General features: G+C 36.9%; 1 protein-coding gene across 1 annotated transcript in view; it reads right to left on the reverse strand.

Annotated features, from left to right (window-relative positions):
• Window positions 1-226: 226 nt before the first annotated feature.
• The window catches only part of LOC144763686 (uncharacterized), a 56,457-nt gene continuing 35,160 nt past the window's right edge, over window positions 227-21,523 (reverse strand). Inside the window, exons 2-4 of the mRNA XM_078649522.1 lie at window positions 2,742-2,834; window positions 1,382-1,513; window positions 227-644 (exon numbers count right to left, since the gene is read on the reverse strand). Coding sequence (XP_078505648.1) covers window positions 241-644; window positions 1,382-1,513; window positions 2,742-2,834 — 629 coding nt within the window. The 3' untranslated portion in view covers window positions 227-240. The remainder of the gene's footprint in view (window positions 645-1,381; window positions 1,514-2,741; window positions 2,835-21,523) is intronic.

The raw sequence follows: 21,523 nt of genomic DNA on the forward strand, positions 1-21,523 counted from the left end.
CCCCGCCAACAAACACAAATGAACTTCAAATGTTTTCTTGTGAAAATATCTTTGTTTTATTTTTATATTTTCATAATGATAATAGAAAAATATAATATATAACAAATGTAACCCCCTGACCCAGAGCTGTCCCTACCCTCCCCTAACCCCAACCAAATTTCAACCCAAATGTACACCCCAACTCCCACATCCCACCCACCAACAAAAGGATTAAAAAAGGGGCAAAAAACAGGGTCCATTTCAAAGCCGGCGGGCTTTCAGGTGTTTGTCCACCATTATCTTCACACGCTCCTCTAGACCGTCCTCCAGCTTCTTCCGCTCCTCCTCCAACTTACTCGCTACCCGGCGGAGAATCTTCGCTTTGAAATCACGGCACCTACACTTGCATGCATGTTGTTGTTGTTGTGGGGGGGCCGCCGAAGATGTAACAACGCGGCGGCGGGCGGCTGCCTGACCACGGCGACGTAGTCCTGCAGGCTTGGGGCCCGGGGCATTGGAAGAGGCAGCAGCTGCTGCCGCCGCCTCCTCCTCCTCCTCCTCGGCCTGATCCACCAGCCGGCGGTAGGCCTCTACAATTGCCTGCAGTTTCCGCTGCCGGGCCCGGACTGCCAACTCCTTCCTTGTTGGTTTTTGGGAAGGAGTAACTATAAAGAAAGAAACAGAATTGTTGTAATCCAAACTCCCCGCAAATCAAGAACACAACATTGATTCAACAGACACATAGTGGGCGGCACAGTAGCACTAGCAAGCAAGCTGAGTACCAGAAATTGTGTTGCGTCTATCTTGAACATTCTACAGCCTCTATTAATTTTTTGGACTTTTTGGCACGGCATTATGCCTGCCCTATTAGCATGGGTGTACTTCAACGGTCACACACATTAGAACGAACACCTGTCTTTTTCATATCTCCTTTTGTATTATATACTCGGATTCCGGGAAGGCGGGAACACTCTCAAAGTAACATTAATTAACAGGGGGCAGCTAGTAGTACATGTCTAGTAAAGACTATAATACTTTATACCGCGCAACAAACCTTATTTGGTTTGTGTTTCACCAGCAACGACCCATGCACCCAGTCGTCCCCTCCTTCCCTTGCCTTTGGGTTTGCCCAAAACACCGCTGCTGCTGAGACTATCCACTATCCACTAACCACCGGTATTGGGTGTGTCTCCCAACCACGCTGGCAGCTGTGTTTTCCCCTTTACATGCTTTAACAACAACCCATGCATCCGACTGCTATCAGCCACTTGCATTACTGTAGTGGTAATGCTTAGCATGCTAATGACAAGTAAAGGTAACATCATATATTTTCCAGTAGAGTACAGTGAGAAAGTTTTCCCCTCCCACCAAGTAATGCAGATCACTATTGAATGTAACTTACCATCGCCCGCCGCTGTTGGCTCCCCCCCCACTGCTGCTGGTGTAGGTGCCTCTGTTCCTCCTGTCCCCGCCGGGATCGCTGAAGCTGCGCCGCTGTCCCCGTCGGCACTGGTCGATGGTAAGGGTTCTGCACCTATAAAAATAAGTACACCTTTTTAGATGGATGCACAGCCCCCTTTGTACTTGTTCACCAAGAATGGAGTTCTTCAAAACAGTCAAGTACAACGTACGTAATCAGTATGAGTCCACATTGCATAGTACAGCAGAGTCACTACACATATTAGCATTCATTGTTATGGTATGGTACCCAAGCTCATCTCATCTGTCCTGCTACTCTAGTCCTTGGAAATTGGAAGTGAACTATGTAACCTTTGTACATCAATGTATCCAGTTTTGCGCATGTTAACTCGCAGCTTGTTGCGCAGTACGAGAAGACGCTCTGGGGCAACACATCATTGTTCAATGCATACACCTGAAGAGGTGGGAAAGTAAAAGGGCCCGTATTTAAGTTTTCTATGTGGATTGTGGAATAGAGTTTGCTTACAGGTTACAACTTCTTTTTAGCATGGCTGCATAAAACTGGCATAAATGTATTTCATACTGTCTAACGTGCACCACTTTTGTCATTATTTTTCGGCAGATGAGAAGATTGCCTTCTACGAAGCGGACATTTCCATAGCTTACAAAAAAAGAGGAATATGTGACCAGTATACGTTGGTGAGAGGTCTCCGATAGTTGCCACATTTCCCTATTGTGCACTAGTAGCTGTACAAATGTTGATTACTTTATTATGCCTTTTTTAACTCTGGATTTTTTCTGGTGGGCCCTTCAACGTATTTGACGGAACAACTTAAAAACATTGATGTTACTTACTTACTTCTAACAAAATAAAGCTTTTGAATGACCACTTTGACTCTGAAGTTTATTTTCAGTGTCTGTTGTCTTGGAGACTCACACGAGTGAGTGAGCAAAAGGGGGTTTCTTAGGTAACGGTTTGTGTCCTAAAAGCATTCGGCATCTTGGTATTGGGGTTCAGGAGTGTGAATTGAATAATTGACCAATGACTCAGGCCATATAGGCTGACGTTCAGTGAATTGTGCGTTCCTCAGAGTTCTGTGACTGAGGTGTAAGTAAGGTCCAACCGGCCTATCAGTACCAACATCCAATTTTCGTGTGCATAGTTACATAGTTGTGTAATATGTATATAACTCCATAGGAGATAGAATACCCACAAGACTAGTAGTGGTATACTAACGTTTACAAAAATACTAGACAAACATCATTCTGGATGAATACTTGGTTGCTGTCAATTGCCAAAGCAGACACATTACAGAGGAAAAAACAAGCACTGTTGGACTTACTGGGGACAGCAGCAGGATCCTCAGTAGAGGAGCTCTGTGTAAGTGGTGGTTCACCCGCCGACTCGGTCCCTGTATTCTGCTTGCCCCTGGGTTCTGTGGTTCATGTAAAAAATAATAAACAAAGAGAAAAACATTGAGTGCTGTGAAACATAGACATCATTGCAAAAAACACTGCTACAGTGGAACAGAGCCGGAGGCAACAAATCCATGCCAGGGGCCGCAACGCAAATATGTATCCATCCTTAGAGTATTATTAAATTAAGGATATCTATTGGTGCGGTGGCCCCTGAAGTTTGGTGCCCCTGTGCAGTTGCACAGCTTGCACATGCCCCCTAGAGCCGGCCCTGGCTGAGGTAAGAAGAACAAAGTAACGTTAGCATTCTTTGCAAGAAAAGGATTCGATTCATGCAGAAGAGAAGGCCGTGAAAAAAATGCTACAATATGCAAACTACGTACAATTATCCATCCACCGCTATTTCACTGACGGACAAAGGAAGGACAAGACTCTATTAATAGCATTAACTAACTTCAGTTCTCAACAATAAAGAAAATCTCACATCAATAAACAGCAACAGCTAGCGCCAAGTTGAAACAACACGCAAGAGCCAGTGAAGAAGAAGAACACTGTCATACAATGACAGTAGATATACCGGAATACATCGCAAATGTAACTAGGAGCAACAGTCATCGCGTTACTTATTCAGCCAATATTTACAAAGATACAATAACAATATTTATACAACTATATATATATATATATATATATATATATATATATATATATGTATATAACTATATATATATATATATATACACACTTTATTTTTGGGGTAGCCACTCACCAAGACCCACAACCTCCACACCAAGCAGGTCCAACAGGTCCTGCTCCCGGTCCAAAATGTCGGCCCAGCGGTGGGACAGCTGATGGTGGGTACGCCGGATACCGGAGCAGCGGAAGACTGCACGGCGCACCTTCGCCCACCGCCGGAGACGCTCTTCAATGCGCTGGTAGCCGGAGCCGGGCCTGCCGCCTGCTGCCAAAGTCAAGGGGAGGTGACGTTGGATAAAAAAGACCAGGGCGGCCACCTCCTCCTCCCCAAAAAGTTGGCGGGGCGTCACTCCTGCCGGGCGCATTCTGCCGCAAGGCAGCCGGGTTTTTTTAGGCACAGCCGCCTTGCCCTTTGAGCCGCCGATGCTGCTGGCACCCTTCACCATGGTTCTGGGTGGAGGGGAGAAGGAAAGTTGAAGACAAAAAGGTTAGGGGAAGAAAGAAGAAAGATAAAAGAAGGAAGTAATATAAAACAAGAGAAAAGTTGCAAAAAAAGTGGTAAAAGTAAAAATAAAATGAGAAATATAAACCTAGGCACAGACAGAAATAGGTAAGAAGTAAAGAAAGTTAGAAAAACTGAGGGAAAAGACCAGGATGGAAGAGATAGGAGTGAGATGCTAAAGTAGGCCCAAAACCATAGCCAGAGTGTGAAATCGAAGATGGCTCTGCCCGTCGCGACCGCCGCGGTAAGTTCGCGCGATATTTGACGCGATCACGCACTTTGGCAGTGCGAACGAGAAGATGAGTTCCCGAACATGTCTAACACAACGCGAACACGTTACTTGTGACCCGGAACCGGAAATAAGGGAACGCAAGCGGGCGGGACAAACCTCATCGAGTAACTTAGCGCGCTAGCTATCTCGAGCATGCAGGCAGCGCCCCGAACACGCGCACCGCGCTCCCAAAGACGAAAACGGCACGCGAACGGGTCTAGCAGGCTACTACGCATGTCCGCGGAGCTACGTGTAGCTCGCGGAGTGCAAGTGCGTCTTCGCGTAGCTTCGCGGAGTGCGGCTACGCGAACTACGCCCAGGGTTAGAATGTATACCTTTCCTCATTTTCACATTTTAAAACTTCATTAAATTAAACCGATACTTCTAATTCACGTACGTGTCCGGATTCCGTCACCGCGTATACGTCCTAATACGCGCATGTCAAATCATGTGACTTGAAAAGAACACTTCCTATTGGTTCATAGTAGTTTCTGTTCCGCAATTTTCCAGAAACCACCAACTTCCCTCACTATCTATTTGGCGCTGAAGAGAGAACAACCTTTTTCATATTTCCAGACACTTTGCTGAAATGGCGGCCGCAGCCAATTCTTCTTCGGAATCTGAAGGAAATGGTTATCTTCCTTTAAAAAAAAAAAAGGAATCTTTTATTTGGCAATTTTTTACCTTTCCTGAGGGGCAAAAAAAAGTAAATGCTCCGAAAGTAACGTGCACAATTTGTGGCTCCGTACTTTCCAGAGGAAATCCAACCAAAAAATATTATTTTTCAATTCATACTATGAAAAGGCATATGAGCCAAGTCCACCCTGTTCAATATGCACAGGCAGCGACAAGAGCTCTGGCCACAGAACTGCCACCATCTCAGGCCAGTACTTCATCGACAGCACGACCTACATCTCCATCGACTGAACAGATGGAGTTGAAACCATTTTTAAAGAAAGTGCATATAAAATGCAACAAGTGCAAAGGATTAATTGTGTACGGGGAGCAAAGCGTCATTCTTATTGAAAGAAGATTTAATCAGCATAAAATGTTCGAAGGCATCTAATTTTTTTACAACTTCAAATGTTCCTGTTTTACAGTTTAAAAATGTGGTTCCTGTTTCACAAATTTTAAAGAATGAAAAACTTTTTCAAAAAAAAAAAAAAAACAGTTCTTTTCAGAACTACCTCATTGTACCAAAAAGAGCTCTATTCATAAGCTAAATTATTGCCGCATTTTAGGAACAATAATTAAAGAATGCGGCAAAACTTGGGACATATTATGAAGACGTGATAATTTCACTTCGCTTTAATCGGCATAACGCTGTTAAACAAGCGCCGATAATCGCCTTCATAATATGAGCCATATTATCAAGGATAGACGATACAATATCGCCGCTTCTATCGACAGCAAACTGACGATAAACCGGCGATAATGGACTTGATAATATGCCGTATGAAATTCCTAGCGTAGCCCATATTACATGTTTTCGCATCTTACATGGGCTTTCATAGGATTTCCATAGAGCAAATTATGAAACCTATTATCGCCGCTTTATCGCCAATTTCCTGTTGATAAAAGCGGCTTAAATGTATCGACTGTCCATTATAATATGCCCCTATGTTTTTCAAAATTCAAAATAAAACGTATGTTATATGCCTTTATATCTAACATGACGTTCCACTGCAATTTATAAAGCATATTATGGACGCCGTTTTCGCCTCTATATCGGCAACTTCCTGCCATTCAAGGCAGCGTTTAAACTCTTTTGAATCTTTGTAAATATTCGTCAACATCTTTATAAGAACGTGATAACACCGCCTGCGGTAAAAGCACTTTGCATTTGTGCCGCACAGACAGTTAATGACATGCATAGTAGGGTTCTGTTAAACTATAAGCAAAACCTGTTTAAAGGCACAAATACTATCTTGTACACGACTCCTGTTAGGAAAACAGTTTAAATAAACTTGTTTATCATACGAGTGCCACGGGCAGCTGTGATGAAGCATTTGGCAGCGTTAACGTGGAGGTGTGGAAAATAAAACTAAATCAACCCCCTCTTGTATTTACAAAGCACACATTAGTGCATAAAAGCAACGCTTGTTTTCACGCTGCAATATTAAGTGCCGCAGACTGTTACAGGAGTACTATCACATATGTATTAGAATTACGTTAAGACTGCCTCTTTTGTAATTCTCTGCTAACATGCACTCTCATGATTAGAAGTGAAATCATAGTCCTTCTTCTATTTTCATTTTATGTGCCGTTTTTTGCCTTTAGCAATCTACTTACCGTATACAACTAGCAAAAATTATCACTATGTTGGCTTACTTCCAATAATTTTTCGTAGACCAGCGGCGATCTTTAACGCTTAGGAGTGATACAATTATCAAACTTTAATTCTAAAACTAGTGATTCCCGAACTGTGCACCACGGCTCCCCAGTCCGCCTTAATGAGGTGCCAAAAACACGACGCACACTAGGATGCCTAACCGTCTGTAAATTGCACAGACGTCAGTACTCTGTTATGTGTAACTGTATCCATCTCAGAAAGCTGCGCGCTCCTCCCCTGTGATAACGCTGACAGTCCATCCTGAAACGGCCTTGAATTATACTGCAGCAGGAGCACCCGTCCCACGCATTGGAATTCTCAAAGGAGCTTTCTGCCTCAATAAACAGAAGACATTGTTTTAGATAAAAAAAGTTAAACTATCATCAAGGCTTATTATGAAACAGTTTCTTTAAAATAGTTTATAAAACAAAATTATTAAATCAGAATAACGTTCTTTGATTATCTTATAAATTTAAAACAGCAGTCTTTTTATTAACATATTCAACAATACCATGGTTACTGCTTATGTACATAAAGGAAGTAGGACCTAATCTCAAAGGCAATAGTGTTTCCTTGTTATTTGTGTGAAGGTATTTCCTAAACTACATATCTGCATGCAGTAAGACAAACAACATACCTCCAGTCGATCACCACACTATACTACACGCATATTTGTAGTTTAGATGCTTTAATCTGCCTACACAATAACAACCAACGCCTCCTTTGAAAACACTCCTTCCTTTTTTAAAACAGTGCTAAAAGTCAGGGGCGGATTACCAAGGCGGACATTCAGAGATGGGCCGAAAAGCCAGTGCCTCAGGGCTCTCTGTGGGCCGTTTTTTTCTCCCCTGCCCCAGTCCACACAGACTGCACTTGGAAAGGGGAGAAAAAAAAGCCGACCCACAGAGTACACGGAGACAGACAGGGAAAATAAAAGCAACCTCTCTGTGCGGCTGAACACCCCTGCCCTACCAAGCAATAAAGCTAAGGCTGGGCTGGGGAGGGATGATTGTTTTCAAGAATCGACCTCCCTAGGGGGTAGGTGTTTCTCAGGCCTTTGAGCCATTTTCACCTAAGCCCCCCTAGGGCCCATGCAGCCCATGCAGCAAGTATGTAAAGTAAACAAAAGTAAAAGGTAGCATACAGTGTGATACCTACAAAAACTGAAGTGTGCAAGTAACAAAAGAGTACCATACACAAGTACAAGGATAATACTACAGTAAATGGTAAAGACTTAATCTGACAGAACACACTGGGATGGTACTTCCCGTGCACCAGCTTCACCTCAACCTCCCTCTGCCTACCTGGCTGTGTTTTGTGGTCCCCTGCTAGGACATTTTCCCGAGGCCTGTAGGACTAATTAATTACCTAATTGCAGGGGCCTTACCTCTCTTCAAGTGCTCCTAAGCTAAAGGCCTGGGAAGGACTAAGTAGGTTAGTAATACCAGCGGCTATTCTGCTTTTCAGGTGCTCCTGTGCTGAACGGCTAAAATAATTTTGTGACAAAGGGGCCTTCCTATTTTTTTTAGTTGCTCAGCATATTCCCATTAGCACCTTGGCCCTGTGCCCTATAGAAGAACAGTGTCCTCCCACTTTTATGCTTTGTATGTGCAAATGATGTTTCATGAAAGGGCACACCCCTTGAATATGGACCACACCCATTAAATATGGACCACGCCTCTTGAATGTGGACCACTTTTTTTGCTCAGGGGCAACTATTTGATTTTGATAATTTTCAAATATAGCACAAATATGTTCAAAAGTGAGTAAAAACAAATAGTAATGTTAGCAACTGTTTACAGTCACTTACATCTTGCAATGTTAACTTTCTATGTCAATTATATTAAATTTCACAGACAAACAAAGCACATGCCAATATACTCATTATCTATCATTAGTTGTCACTAACTGCTGTTAGCATTAGCTACATACTAATAAGACAAATTTTTCTGCACTATCTTGCCTTTTAAAATCAAAAATGCAGAATAAAATTCCTTTGATAATTTCCTGAAAAGTTCTGTAACACATATCATTTACCTGCAATATTTTCACACATCCGCATTAGTGAACTGACTGACTGAAATGTTGTTGATTTCTTAAATTAATTTTTTAGACACTCCTTGTGACCGTGCAGCCAATCCTCCATGGAAATGTTTATATAAAACACAACACTAATATGACCATGATACTCAAAGAAATAACACAGGGTGTAAAAAGTATTTTTATTATTTGTACTTACCTAAGCAATAGTAACAAAGAAAATATTGAAAAATTTGAAAAACATGGTATCTGTGAAAGATAAGTAAAAATATGGTTATAGTGTTATTTCATTAAACAAAACAAAGTAGAAGTGATTGAAGCAGAAAGTGAAAGAAAAGAAGACAGAGGCGCAGAAAGAGACCAAGACAGAATATTTTCAAAGAAATAAAAGCACTCAAACAATGACAGTCTAAAGGAAATTAAAGTGACAGGCAAAACAAATAGTCTCTGAAATAAACAGACTAAGAGTACCTACATATCTTAAAGAGATAGATAAAATAAAGAACCAACACTAAGAGAAAAAGAGTCAAAAAGGTAGAGTAACAGAAGAGAAATAAAATACAAACAGACATGGAGTATAACAGAGACATATAAACAAAAATAAAGTAGGATGACAAAACTAAACTATAGGTTTTAGATTGGAAAGTGTTCATAATTAAAGAAAGCAGAGTAAGGGAACAAATTGTAAGGTATAGTAAGACAAACAAATTAAGATTCAGGAAACAATGCCAATAAAACATCAATGAAGCTAACTCTCTGTAAAGCAACGTAGGTAACAAACTGAAGACTAAGAAAGACTGAATAGAATACTAACAAAAACGATGTAAAAGTAAAAGGATGAGTTAAAGAAAATAACCATATCTAAACACCATTATCAAAGGAAGAGGATGAAGAAAATTAGAGTAAGAGATAGGTACACGAAACTTTCAGATATGATTAGTTGTTCTTACCTTAAAAATATAATATCTGTGGAAGACAATAAAGAAATCTGTTATAATACATACTTCCAAATCCAATATAACAAAATATCTTAAACAACATATTTACTGGTTTATTTTTGCTGTCTTCAGATAAATTGATTTTCACTATAAACAGTGATTTCAATAGTAATCATCATGTAACAGCGGGGAAAAAAAAACACAATCAAAATGATTGTATTTAAAAAACCCATAAAAGATCTCTATATATACTATAAATACTTAGAAAAAAACATGTCTTAAATGTTTTTCTCTAATTCGCAATTTCTTGAGTAAGCACACCACATATTCCACAATTATAAACTAACTAAAGTATACCAGTTACTTTTAAATACCGCTCCACAAATAACCGTGCAACTATGTTCTTAAAACATTTATCTCAAAACAACATTTTTATATCTGATTTTTTTCCACATGGCCAAATACTATGAGATAATTCCTTATTTTTTTGAGTACCTCTCAACAAACTCGCGAGTAAGTATGTTCTAGAAACATTTATCTGTATTTCACATTTACATATCTCATACATTTCCGCAAGGCCAAATGGTATGAGTTAATTCGTTTTCTTTGACTACCTCTCCACAAACTTCCAAGTAAGTGTACTCTAAAAACCTTTATCGTAAGTCAACATTTCCATATCTGATTGTTATCCGTATTGCCAAATAGTATAAGTTAATTCCAACATATCCTGTACCAGAAACATTAAGGAAACCTTACCTGATGCTATCACTTTGGCACATAATAGTCTCATTTCCATATTTGAACACCCTTAATCACATCATATTTCTAAAGAACACATTTTCATATCTTTACAGTATTACTCTGACTCGACCAAGTAATTTCACTGAAATTTTGGTTGCAAAAATATCAAATAAGAATTTCTTAACTCAGAAGGCAAACGTTTCTTAAAACTTAATTGACTATCATTGCACAGCGTCCAACCAGTTGTACTCTTCAAATAAGCTATGTAATGTCCTGATGATATAGATAACCCTTCATGAAAAATAATTGCTACAGTTACAAATGTTCTTCTAGAAATAGATATTTGAGAAGCCACATAATTTTTAATTAAAGTTGACAATTTACTTCCATCAGCTCTGCATCGTTGAAGCATTAAAATAACATACTGTCCATATCTATGGATAAATAAGGTAGATAACATTTCTGAATTACATTGAGAACAGACCATGTTCTGATATGCATCTTTAACTAGTTTATTAAAGGACACTGTTTTACAATCTGGTAATGTTAAATATATAAATCTTTCTGTGTGTATGTCAGTAGTACTTGTAAAAGAGCAATTATCGCAAATATGTTCCCATTTATAAGAAAGGCCAAATAGACTATCAATACCTACACCCTCTTCTTCCAGAACTGTAAGCATAGACATAATAAATTCCTGACAATCTTGCTGAATATTCTGAGAAAATTGATTTAGTTCTGCACATATATCTAAAACATTCCTTACTTCTGAAACACTTGCTACTTCACTATTACCACTAGTACATTTTTCAAACACAGAATTTAAAGAACAACAAAATGTTTGCTCCTGATTTTCTCTAATTTGTTCCTGTAACTTTTTTAGAAAAAAAAAACACATTAACCACTACATTTGCATAGCAGTTGACACCAGACCTATTTTCAAATTTAAATCCAACAATCTCTGTAGAACTAACGTTTTTCTGACTCTTATCAATGACAGTCTCATCTTTTTTTCTTCGTTTCTCTAATACTTCACTACATTGTTTCTCATTTCTTCTTTTCTGACCAACTATACTCTTTTTAATTAAAGGATATTGAGGTAAATGTGGAGCGTATTCTCTTCTTAACCTATTATACTCCTGTACACATTTTAAATCTGCACTGATCTTTGTCTCATCAAAATCAATTAGATAAAGCCCAGATAAAGTTCTAACTCGTGATAAAGCAACATATCCCATACCCTCTTTGAATACACTATTTCCAATATTTACCAAAGCACAATCTACACTTAAACCTTGCGATTTGTGAATAGTCACTGCATATGCCAAACAAATTGGAAATTGTTTCCGACGGACATACAAGTCTTTTACAAGTAAAAAACGACTTGAGCAGCGACTGATTAGTTGAACTTCCTCTATTTCATCAAATTTTATTCGTAAAAATTCAATCTCATCTCTATTTGGATAATTTACAAAACTAACAACATTACCCATTGCTCCATTCACCAGACCTCTTTCTACAAGTAAATTTCTCCGTAAAATAATCCGACAATTTAAACATACATACAGATTCTTTTCTAAACCAGCAGTTTTAGATATAGAAGTCTGTAGACTATCACATTTTAACTTTAATTTATCAGACAAAACAATAGTACTTCCTTCATACTCTATTTTATCTTTTGCTTCCAGTTTCTTAATTTCTTCATTTTCCAACTTCAACATTTTCTCATTGAAAACTGAGCATTCTTTTAGAGTTGGCATCAAGCATATAACTGACTTATCTTTTACCTCTTTACTATATATTTTCTCAGGTACATTATCTTCATTGGGAAACAACTTACATAATAATCGAGTTTGTAGAGCTTCTTTTGCATCTTCAGTTAGTCTTCCAATCCTTATATCTTGAAGAATCTCTCCATATTTAGTATCCTTTGCCTGTCACATATTTTGAATCAGTTCAGTATTTTGAAATGTGACCATATATTTACATTTCCAATACTGCCAAGGCACTTTCTCGTGTCTTCATGTGTCACAGTTTCAAATACAGATTGTCCTTTTACAGGAGTTAGTTGCAGTAGATCTCCACAAACTATGACATGTTTCCCTCCAAATAAAACATCATAGTCAGTTTTAAGTATCTGCTGCATTCTTAAATGTACAAAAGCAAGCATTAAATTGGATACCATGCTTACCTCATCAATAATAAGAAGTTTCATTTCTTTAAGAACTCTTGAAACTTCATAACAAGCATCTCCAGATAGCTTGTGATATTGTAATTTGTTTTCATGTTCAACTGGCAGCATTAATAAACGATGTAAAGTAATACCTTTAATATTATGTGCTGCCAATCCAGTTGGAGCTGTCACAACACAAGACAATGGTGACTGAGTTTTTTGCTGTAGATATGCAGTAATTCCTTTTATAAGAAAACTTTTCCCTGTACCAGCTTCTCCACTTACATATAGTCTTATAGGTTGAAATGACATACATGAGCATTCTTTTTTCTCATGACGAAAACCATGCTCAATGTGCTCTGTCACTTCCACACATATTTGTCTTTGCTCAAGATTAAATTCCTTCTCCAATTCTTCTAAGTTTATTATATCCTCTTGAGCTTGCTCCATTACTGTTTGTACCTCATCCATAGCAGTGGCTGCTTCATTTCGGATAATTGGTTCTCCCAGTGGATCCTGACTCAACTTTCTCCTGCAATCTGCGCTGCAATTGTTGCTTCTTGCTCTATTTCGTCGTTCAACATTTTCAGATAATTACTAAAAGCAGGACATTCTATACTACTTTTAGATGCGTTAAAAGAATCTTCATAACTTATAAACTCTCCAAGTAGTTCCTCTTCGGTACGCCATGGTTTAAAGAGTTGCAAAAGAGCTAAATAGTAAAATTCTCTTTTGTCTGGATTTTCGCAACTCAGTTTTCGGTGATTAATCAAATGTCCTTTTGTTTGTTTCACCAGACATCCTTCCTGTCCAATTACAGCGTACATACCTTTTTCAACATTCTCTCTAACATTCCTTTTAAAAGTGTATTTTTCAAGAACTTCATACAGACAAATATTTTCTAGCAGAGTACTTCTATTTGGATAGTATGTATCCAACATATTTGTTTTCAAAATGTCTGTACTGTTTGGTTCTTTCTGTGCTAAATATTCAATTTCTTGCACAGTTTTCAAAACACGGTTTCGTGTTCCTGCTAGACCTAAACTCACCCACAGGATACTTCGAGATTTCGCATAAAGACTTGCTGATGATAATCGATCACAGCATTCATATGCTCCAATTTCTCGATGTGATAACATCTTCAAATTGTATGTATACAATTTCTTGCTTAGGCTCTTTTCATGAGAAATATCTTCCCACATCTCCTTCAGTTCCGTCTTTTCAGATTTTGTGATGTAAGACGTTACATATCGAGCCACAGCAATAGAGTTATCCGCAACATATTGTATATCCATGTTAGCATTCCACATGGACAAAATGACAGGGTTGTAGTCATTTATATATTTGGACTCTTCTCCTCTTCTTAAATTATAAGTATTTTTGGGTGATCTTCTACTGATGTTATGTCGCAAAGATGACATCAAATTATTCACTCTTCCTTTTGAAAGCACTGGTCGTGCAAATCCAAAACGACATTTTGTATAGAACTTATCCTTTGTTTTGAATTTTCGCAGACAATATTTCCCACAACGATGTCTTTGAAACCGTAACACTTTTCATCTTAAGTCTTTATCACTTGTACTGTTAGGTATGTCACAAGTGGCATATTCCTCAATAAAAGACAGTACAGTTTCATCAGAGTCTTTTCCAAATTTGGGAGCATCCTTAATCCATAGTAACATATGAATATGTGGAGCACCTCTAGCTTGATACTCTTTTCTCCAGAAGAAATCCAAAACTTCACCAAGTGGTGGATTCTTCTTGTTTGTAAGAAACAACATCATTGCTTCAAATCAATGATTAAAATATCGGCAAACATTAACCGGATCCAACGAACACAATTCTCCTGGTGTCTTGTAGTTTATATTTTCAATATTTTCATTCGCCTCTCGAAGATATTAAAGTAAATCTTCCCAGGCGTACTCTGCACAGCTTAGAGTTACAAACCATGTTGGTGCTCCCAAGTTTCGTAGCATGCATTTTAAATCTCCATGACGACGGTACCAATATTCATTAGTACCACGCTGACATGCCATTAAATTAATTAGATGAGAATCCAAAACACTATCTTTCTGTTGCACTTTATCCATGAAATCCTTTGCAGAAACATTATGCAGATGCACTCCACTTTTTAAGACATGGTTTACTGCATAAGAAAGACCAGATAAGTCACTCTCAAAGAGAAGATGAAACAAATATGGAATACATTGACGAAATCTGGGATCTTCTGCATATAACCTTGTAGTCCGGTACTCAGAAGCAGGAATCTGCATAGGTCGATCATCATATCGCGCACCTTCACCTGTTGGGAATAAGTGTGGGAAACAACGACCTTCCAAATTTTTTTCCCACACACTAATAGGACTTCCTTCTGCTTTTTTCATCTGAAATAACTCAATTGCATTCCCCATTGCTTCTTTGGAATGCAGTGGATGAACACTATAATGTTCATAAATTTCTTCACTTCTGGACATGTCAACTTTTTCAATTTGTCCAATAGACAAATCATTATTCTCTTCATCACCTACATCTTCTTGTTCTACATACACATTTTTATAGTATTTATTATTTTTAACTAAATACAACGTTGCCTTCTTCACTTTCCTAACATCCACTAAATCTTGCCAGTATTTCTTACTCTTTGTAGGTACACCATTAACTAGAATAACAAGAGGTTCCTCTTCTACATTTTCAATACCAATTGTCTCCATATTTTGTTTTAAATCAAGTGGCAAATATACAACTCTACCCTTTAATCCTCTTTGTAAATCTGTAGGATTTAATTTCCCAGTCTTAGGCTCCATACGAACAATAGCCTGAAAAGGATGTACACATTGAATCAAAATAGTCTCATAAGTATTTAAATCCTTCAGTTCCGATGGAATATTTATCAACTCAAGATTATTATGAACAGCTCTAGCAGGCATTTTATTTTCATTCAATTTATTATAACAATATTTACAAATACGTTGTTCAAAACCCAAATCAAAATAGTTTTCTACCAGCAAATAAGTCGCAAACTCTCTCCACTGAGTATTATCTTCATCTTCACTTTTTAAATATAATCAACTAACCTAGTTTGACTTTTATAATGAATGCGTCGACAACACACACAAGTTAAATTTGGTTTTTCACCTGCAATGACCTTAAATTTTGTTATTTCCTGTTCAAATTCTTCAGTATTAAAGTGTCCAACATTTTCTAACACATTTCCTTCTCTAACTACATCAGTTTCTACATTCTCTTCATCTCGACCAAAATAACTTACCTCAATTTTTGCACAAATACTCTTCACATCTAATACAGACCCATGCAAAAGAGCACTATTTAACTCTTTAAGTTTAAGTGCTGGACTTTTTGCATAATACATATTTCTGACTAATTTTCTCATTTTGGTATGATGCACTGCTAACATCCTAAAGTGATGAAAAACACTCTGGCATATTTTTTTTGAAAGACAAGCCAAAGAATGTCCTTCCAAACCCGTTTTTTCTCTCACTCTGCAACAATCTAATTCTTGCAACAGTACAATTTTTTTTTAAACTTTCCTTAGTGTACTTACGTAAGAAATTGCGAAAGAAATCAATTGAATCCTGTCGCACACTGCAAATACTGCTACAATTCCAACTATAAACAGGAGCATGAACACGTCCCTGTAAAACTTATCCACCTATTTACCCTTCTGTATTTCTCACCTCAATTTTCTCTTTCTCAATAGGACAGCCATCCTTCACTTCATACGCTCGACCACTGGTGTCAACTGCATGCAACAAATCATTACTTTGAAAGTAACTCTCTTCATTAAAAAATGGCTCAGAATTTGAACTATGCATCCATTTACCAGAAAAGATTTTACAAAAATTAGTTCTATTTATGTGTCTCTTCCATTTACTCTTAGCTTTCAAAACTCTGATTGCCTTATTTAGTGTATTTATTCTTTTAAGCACTAAAGTAAACAATTTTTTTTTCGTCTCGAACGCATCATCCACAACTTCCTCTATATACTTTTTTTCTTATAAAAAGCAGATTTCCTTTTTGAAACTTTTTCCTTTTGTAATAAATTCATAACAACTCTCTTATGAAACATACGTTTCCTTATTTCCGCAAACTGATTTGTACGTCTTTTACTGTACATATTTTCCTCACCACTCTTTTCCAACACAGTTTTCTTTTTTCGTCCATTTCTCCTTGTAGATCCTGAAAACTGTTTTTCCTTTGCAACATTATCCAATTGACTTTTCCTCTGACACAATTTTTAAAAAAATTCCTTACTGCTCTTACCAGGAGCACTCTTGTTTTTGTCCGTCCTTTGTTGATTACGTAAATCTTGTCCCTCTTTTCTCTTCAAATGATATGTCTTTTTATACAGCTTTCTTTTTTCATTTCTCGTCGGCATACTGATTGTTGTTTCTGATATTAATGATAACCTGTTTGGAAAAAAGTTAAAAAATATTATAGACCCCTACTACCATATACCATACAAATTATAACCAAGGCTTGATTTTATAACTTGAATAAAAACAAAGAAACAGTCTCTGGTCAGAGTAGGAAATCCTATGGTGAATATTGTTTCTAAATTTGTGACACTCCATATCTATGTTATCCTTACACATGTATTGTATGAATGTAATTTTTGAGAGATATAAGTACTATTCTAACTTTCAAGCATTATCGATGTTCATAATGCTTTTTATTTTTATAAATTTAATCTTTTATCCACGTTATCACAACTTTTACTGTCATTCTTAAAAAAGAGAATACTGATTAACGGTACAACAATAATATTTTCCAATTATTTTTTATTTATTCAAAAATAATTTTATTCATTTAATAATTCATATTCCAGAATCACATTTAGCATAATTTCATCTGATGTTTCATTACTATTTTGCTCTTCCAAATTCTCTTCTTCCACCATCTCTAAGTATGCACTATCAAAAGTACTGTCCAAAAAGTCCTCATTTTCAGTTGGAATTTCATCGTCAAATACTCCTTCAATTAATTCTTCTAGGACTTCTTTTGCCATTTCAAAATTGATAAACTCATTTTCACAGTAATCTTCCATCTTTTTATTAATTTTCTATCTTCTTTCTCCTTTTAAAAAAATATAAAGACTAATTTAAATATTTTTTATTATTAGTTAACCAATGATTACCTTGAGTAATCTTTTAACTACATACACTTTCATACTTTTAAAGACATTAACTACATTGATTATTATAACACCTTCCTCTTTATTTTTCTAAAAAACAGATACTTTCATGCTAGACATTAACAGTTTCCTATTTAATTTTTTAAATTAAAATTGTGCTATAAAAACACATTTCACTGTGAAATTTGCTTTCTGCATTTCGTGCTGTAGAACTATTTATACACTTTCTAATTTTATTGTAGAGATCTATTTTCTAACTTCACCACTATAAACTATGATTCAAACTGTATGCAAACTGAAGGAATAACTCACAACATACCAATTAAACATTCACTAAACCGATTGCTACTTCCCACAGAGACAGTTGCTTTTACCTTTAACAGCATACTCATCATGTAAATTTCATCTAATGTAAAACATTTCATCATAGTCATATAAAACCACAATGAGCCGCAACTCGTGGAGGCAATTATGGTGCGACAGGGAGACAAGGAGGGAAGATCTTTGCTGGAGGGACCTAAAAAGCAGTATACAGATAATTTGTAGTAAATACATAATTTAATTATTTAAATGAATTTTACAGTGTGCACTACATTCCAAAATGCGATGCTGTATACACTGTAAAAAATTTTTTATTAATTAAAATATATACTTTCCTACATTTATCTATTTACCTTATTTTAGATCTCTCTACCCTACACCTCCCCCTCCCTCCCTCCCTCCCTCCCTGCCCTACCATTACTCCCTCGATGGCGTCCAACTGACCTCATCATAATACACCTGTGCAAATGCATATAATAGAATGCAAATACATAGTACTGTCACAAAAAAGCATCTGAAATGTCCATCACGCCAACAGCCATGTCATAATATACCTCTATAATTTCTCAAAAATTACTGTACACCAATGATACAGCATAAAGTTGAAAGATAATGATGACTTAGCACAAATTAACCAAGGTAAACAGCAAACTCTTACAGTCAAAGAATAGATGAACCCAAACTGTATACAAAATAACACATGAACCCGGCCCATCAAAAGATTGTAACAATTAACAATAAAACCGTATTTCAAAATACATATATACTACAAGCATGTTCAGACATGTTGAAAGTACAAATTAAAATCCTCATGTATAAGAGAAGCAGTGTTAATATTTTTTAAACAAACATGCATATTATGATAATCTTTTCCAAAATAAGTTATCATTTTAAATTTATCAACTCACCTGTAAAAAAGGATTTTCTGGTTCTATACTCTCACGTTCAACCTCTGGTTGTTGCTTTTCAGCACCAAACACTCTTTAAAAAAAAACAGAACTGAATTTTAGTTATTATAATACACACATATGTATTACACAACATACACCCATTTTACCAAATATGATGCCTACCATATACATTCCCTAATTTTCTATTCAATTTATATCGTAAAGCCTAAGTTTAAGGGACCTTATTTATGAAATCCTTGCACCACCGGTGCGTCACTTTTTCCCATGTTAAAAGTAACTCACCAGCGATGCAAGACCTTCATAAATGAGACCCAAGATGTCTTTGTGAACCACATTTATTTATCAAATTTTTCCCCCTACCATTTTTTTTAAATCAATCATTATATACAATATAATCTACCATACATTACCAGGATACTACATGCAATATTTTTGATATACACTACTACACAACCTTACTTTCTATATTTTTTACGTAAATACATATACATTATGTGCAGGGAGTTTTTTAACATAATGGCGCTCAACACTTTCTGAATTCCCCCAAATTGGGCATATTATCAAAGGAGTTTATCTCCACTTTTTTGCCTTCAACTGCCAACAAAGTGAAGATAAAATTATTTCCCTATTACGTAGCTGTCGCTAACACCAGTTAGCGACACCTAGTAGCAGATAGCAACCATCTAGTGCTCCACTTTGCATGTCAGTAATAATTATCACTAATGATATCCTAAAGTGAGCGTTGTAAGATGAGAGCAACAGGAAACAGTCACTAACATCACTATCGCCTATTACCAATTTTGAAGATATTCGCGCTAAGCGTGAATATCTCCAAAAGTTAACATCTGCCCTGAGCAGTTTTTAGTCATGTTATCCAATGGAACCTAGATAACATAGCTAAGAGCATTAGCTCGGTATAGCATGAATATCGCTAACTTTTTAACAATATGTATGCATTGCAGCCGTTTTTTATACCATTTATTATAATTAGCTGCTGAACGTCTCTCAACATTCCATTCGGAGGAAATAAGGAAGTGTTGCCGCCATTTTGTTAATACGACTGCATATATTCTACCGAACAAACGGTAACTACTTGGAAAGAGAAAAAGGCACAGATTATCTAACCGAGTACGTTTTCTCTGGGAGTGCACTATAGACACTGAACGCCATAACAACATTTTTTTTTCTAAAAAAAGTGACGGGGTGCGCGCACTCGATCGCGCAACCCTATTTACAAGACTGTGATTCACATGCTTTATAAGTAAAATTTAATGCTGCAAATGCAGACGACACTTGAAGATCGTTTCAGATCTTTAAGTTTACTTATTTTGCCTATTATGTAAAATTACAAAAATATACAGTTTATAGAATTCTCATTTGCTGTTTACCATCTGTTAACATTAGAATCAGTTCAAATCAGAAAGTATTGGCCGCCATTTTGTAACTGCGAGTGAATATATTGTACTGATCAAAAGGTTAGAACATGAAAAGGACAAAAGGTACAGATTATGTAACCCAGTAAGTTTTCTCAGGAAGTCCAGTATAGACCCTGAACGTGAATGAAATATTTTTTTTCTCCATAAAAAATTACGTGATGCGCGCATTGGATCGCGCACCCCTATTTACAAGACTGTGCACTATTACCTTTTCTCACAGATTATTAGCTGCACATATTAAATACACCATAATTTACTTATTTCACTAATCTTTATTAAACTTTACGTAACAGTTCCGCTAACACTGTTACAATATTCTCATACGTTAGTTTGTGAAAAAAATAAAAACTATTCCATACTAAATGTAACTCTCTTTAAAAGTTTTCCGTTCCGTAACTACACTACACTCACCTAACATCATTTCATTGCGTCACTTCTCCACTAGTCATAAGTACACAGAGCCTTATTTATGAAGCCCTTGCGCCGCCGGTGTGTCACTTTTAACATAGGAAAAAGTAATGCATCTATGGTGCAAAATTTTCATAAATGAGGCCCACAGTGTCAAAAATATCAATGCCGCACATAATCGTTCACATCCAGGCACTACCAATTGCATAACTTGTTTAACATGAAGCGCTGTAATGTTGCATGTGTCTTCAATGATACACCGGTATCTCCTATTATGCCTAATTTTACCATAACACTCAGCAGTAATTATTTATTTTCAAGCAATGTTAATTACTATGACTTTTTAATAAACGACAAACTTTAATCTGAAATAGTCACTCTGCAAATGTTTCTCTGTAAAAATGAACTTCACCCACCCACGCATGGGAACCTTGATGTTTTTCATCTGGCCGCAAAATACGGCCTTGAACTCAAAGTTCCATCCCAAGACTTGAACAACAGCCTTATTGTCCCAAAATCAAGCTACCCGAGCATCTGTTCACAAACATATCTCAGTCACTTAGCTAACAGTCGCAGAAAACTGCATATCTTATTAAATAGTGACTTTCCTTTACAATTTTCTAACGTGACTCTCATAATCTTTAAGGGTCCTCCACTTTCCAGCTGTACTATTTTTTTTACAACTACTAACCAATGCTTTGGTGCTTTTTTTGCACCAAATCATTTAAAGGCATTCTGCTACTCTCACTCCATACTGTCTGATCTATGTTTCTGGACATCCTCATCTA

This window comes from Lissotriton helveticus, chromosome 1_1, assembly GCF_964261635.1.
Source record: "Lissotriton helveticus chromosome 1_1, aLisHel1.1, whole genome shotgun sequence".
Lineage (NCBI taxonomy): Eukaryota > Metazoa > Chordata > Amphibia > Caudata > Salamandridae > Lissotriton > Lissotriton helveticus.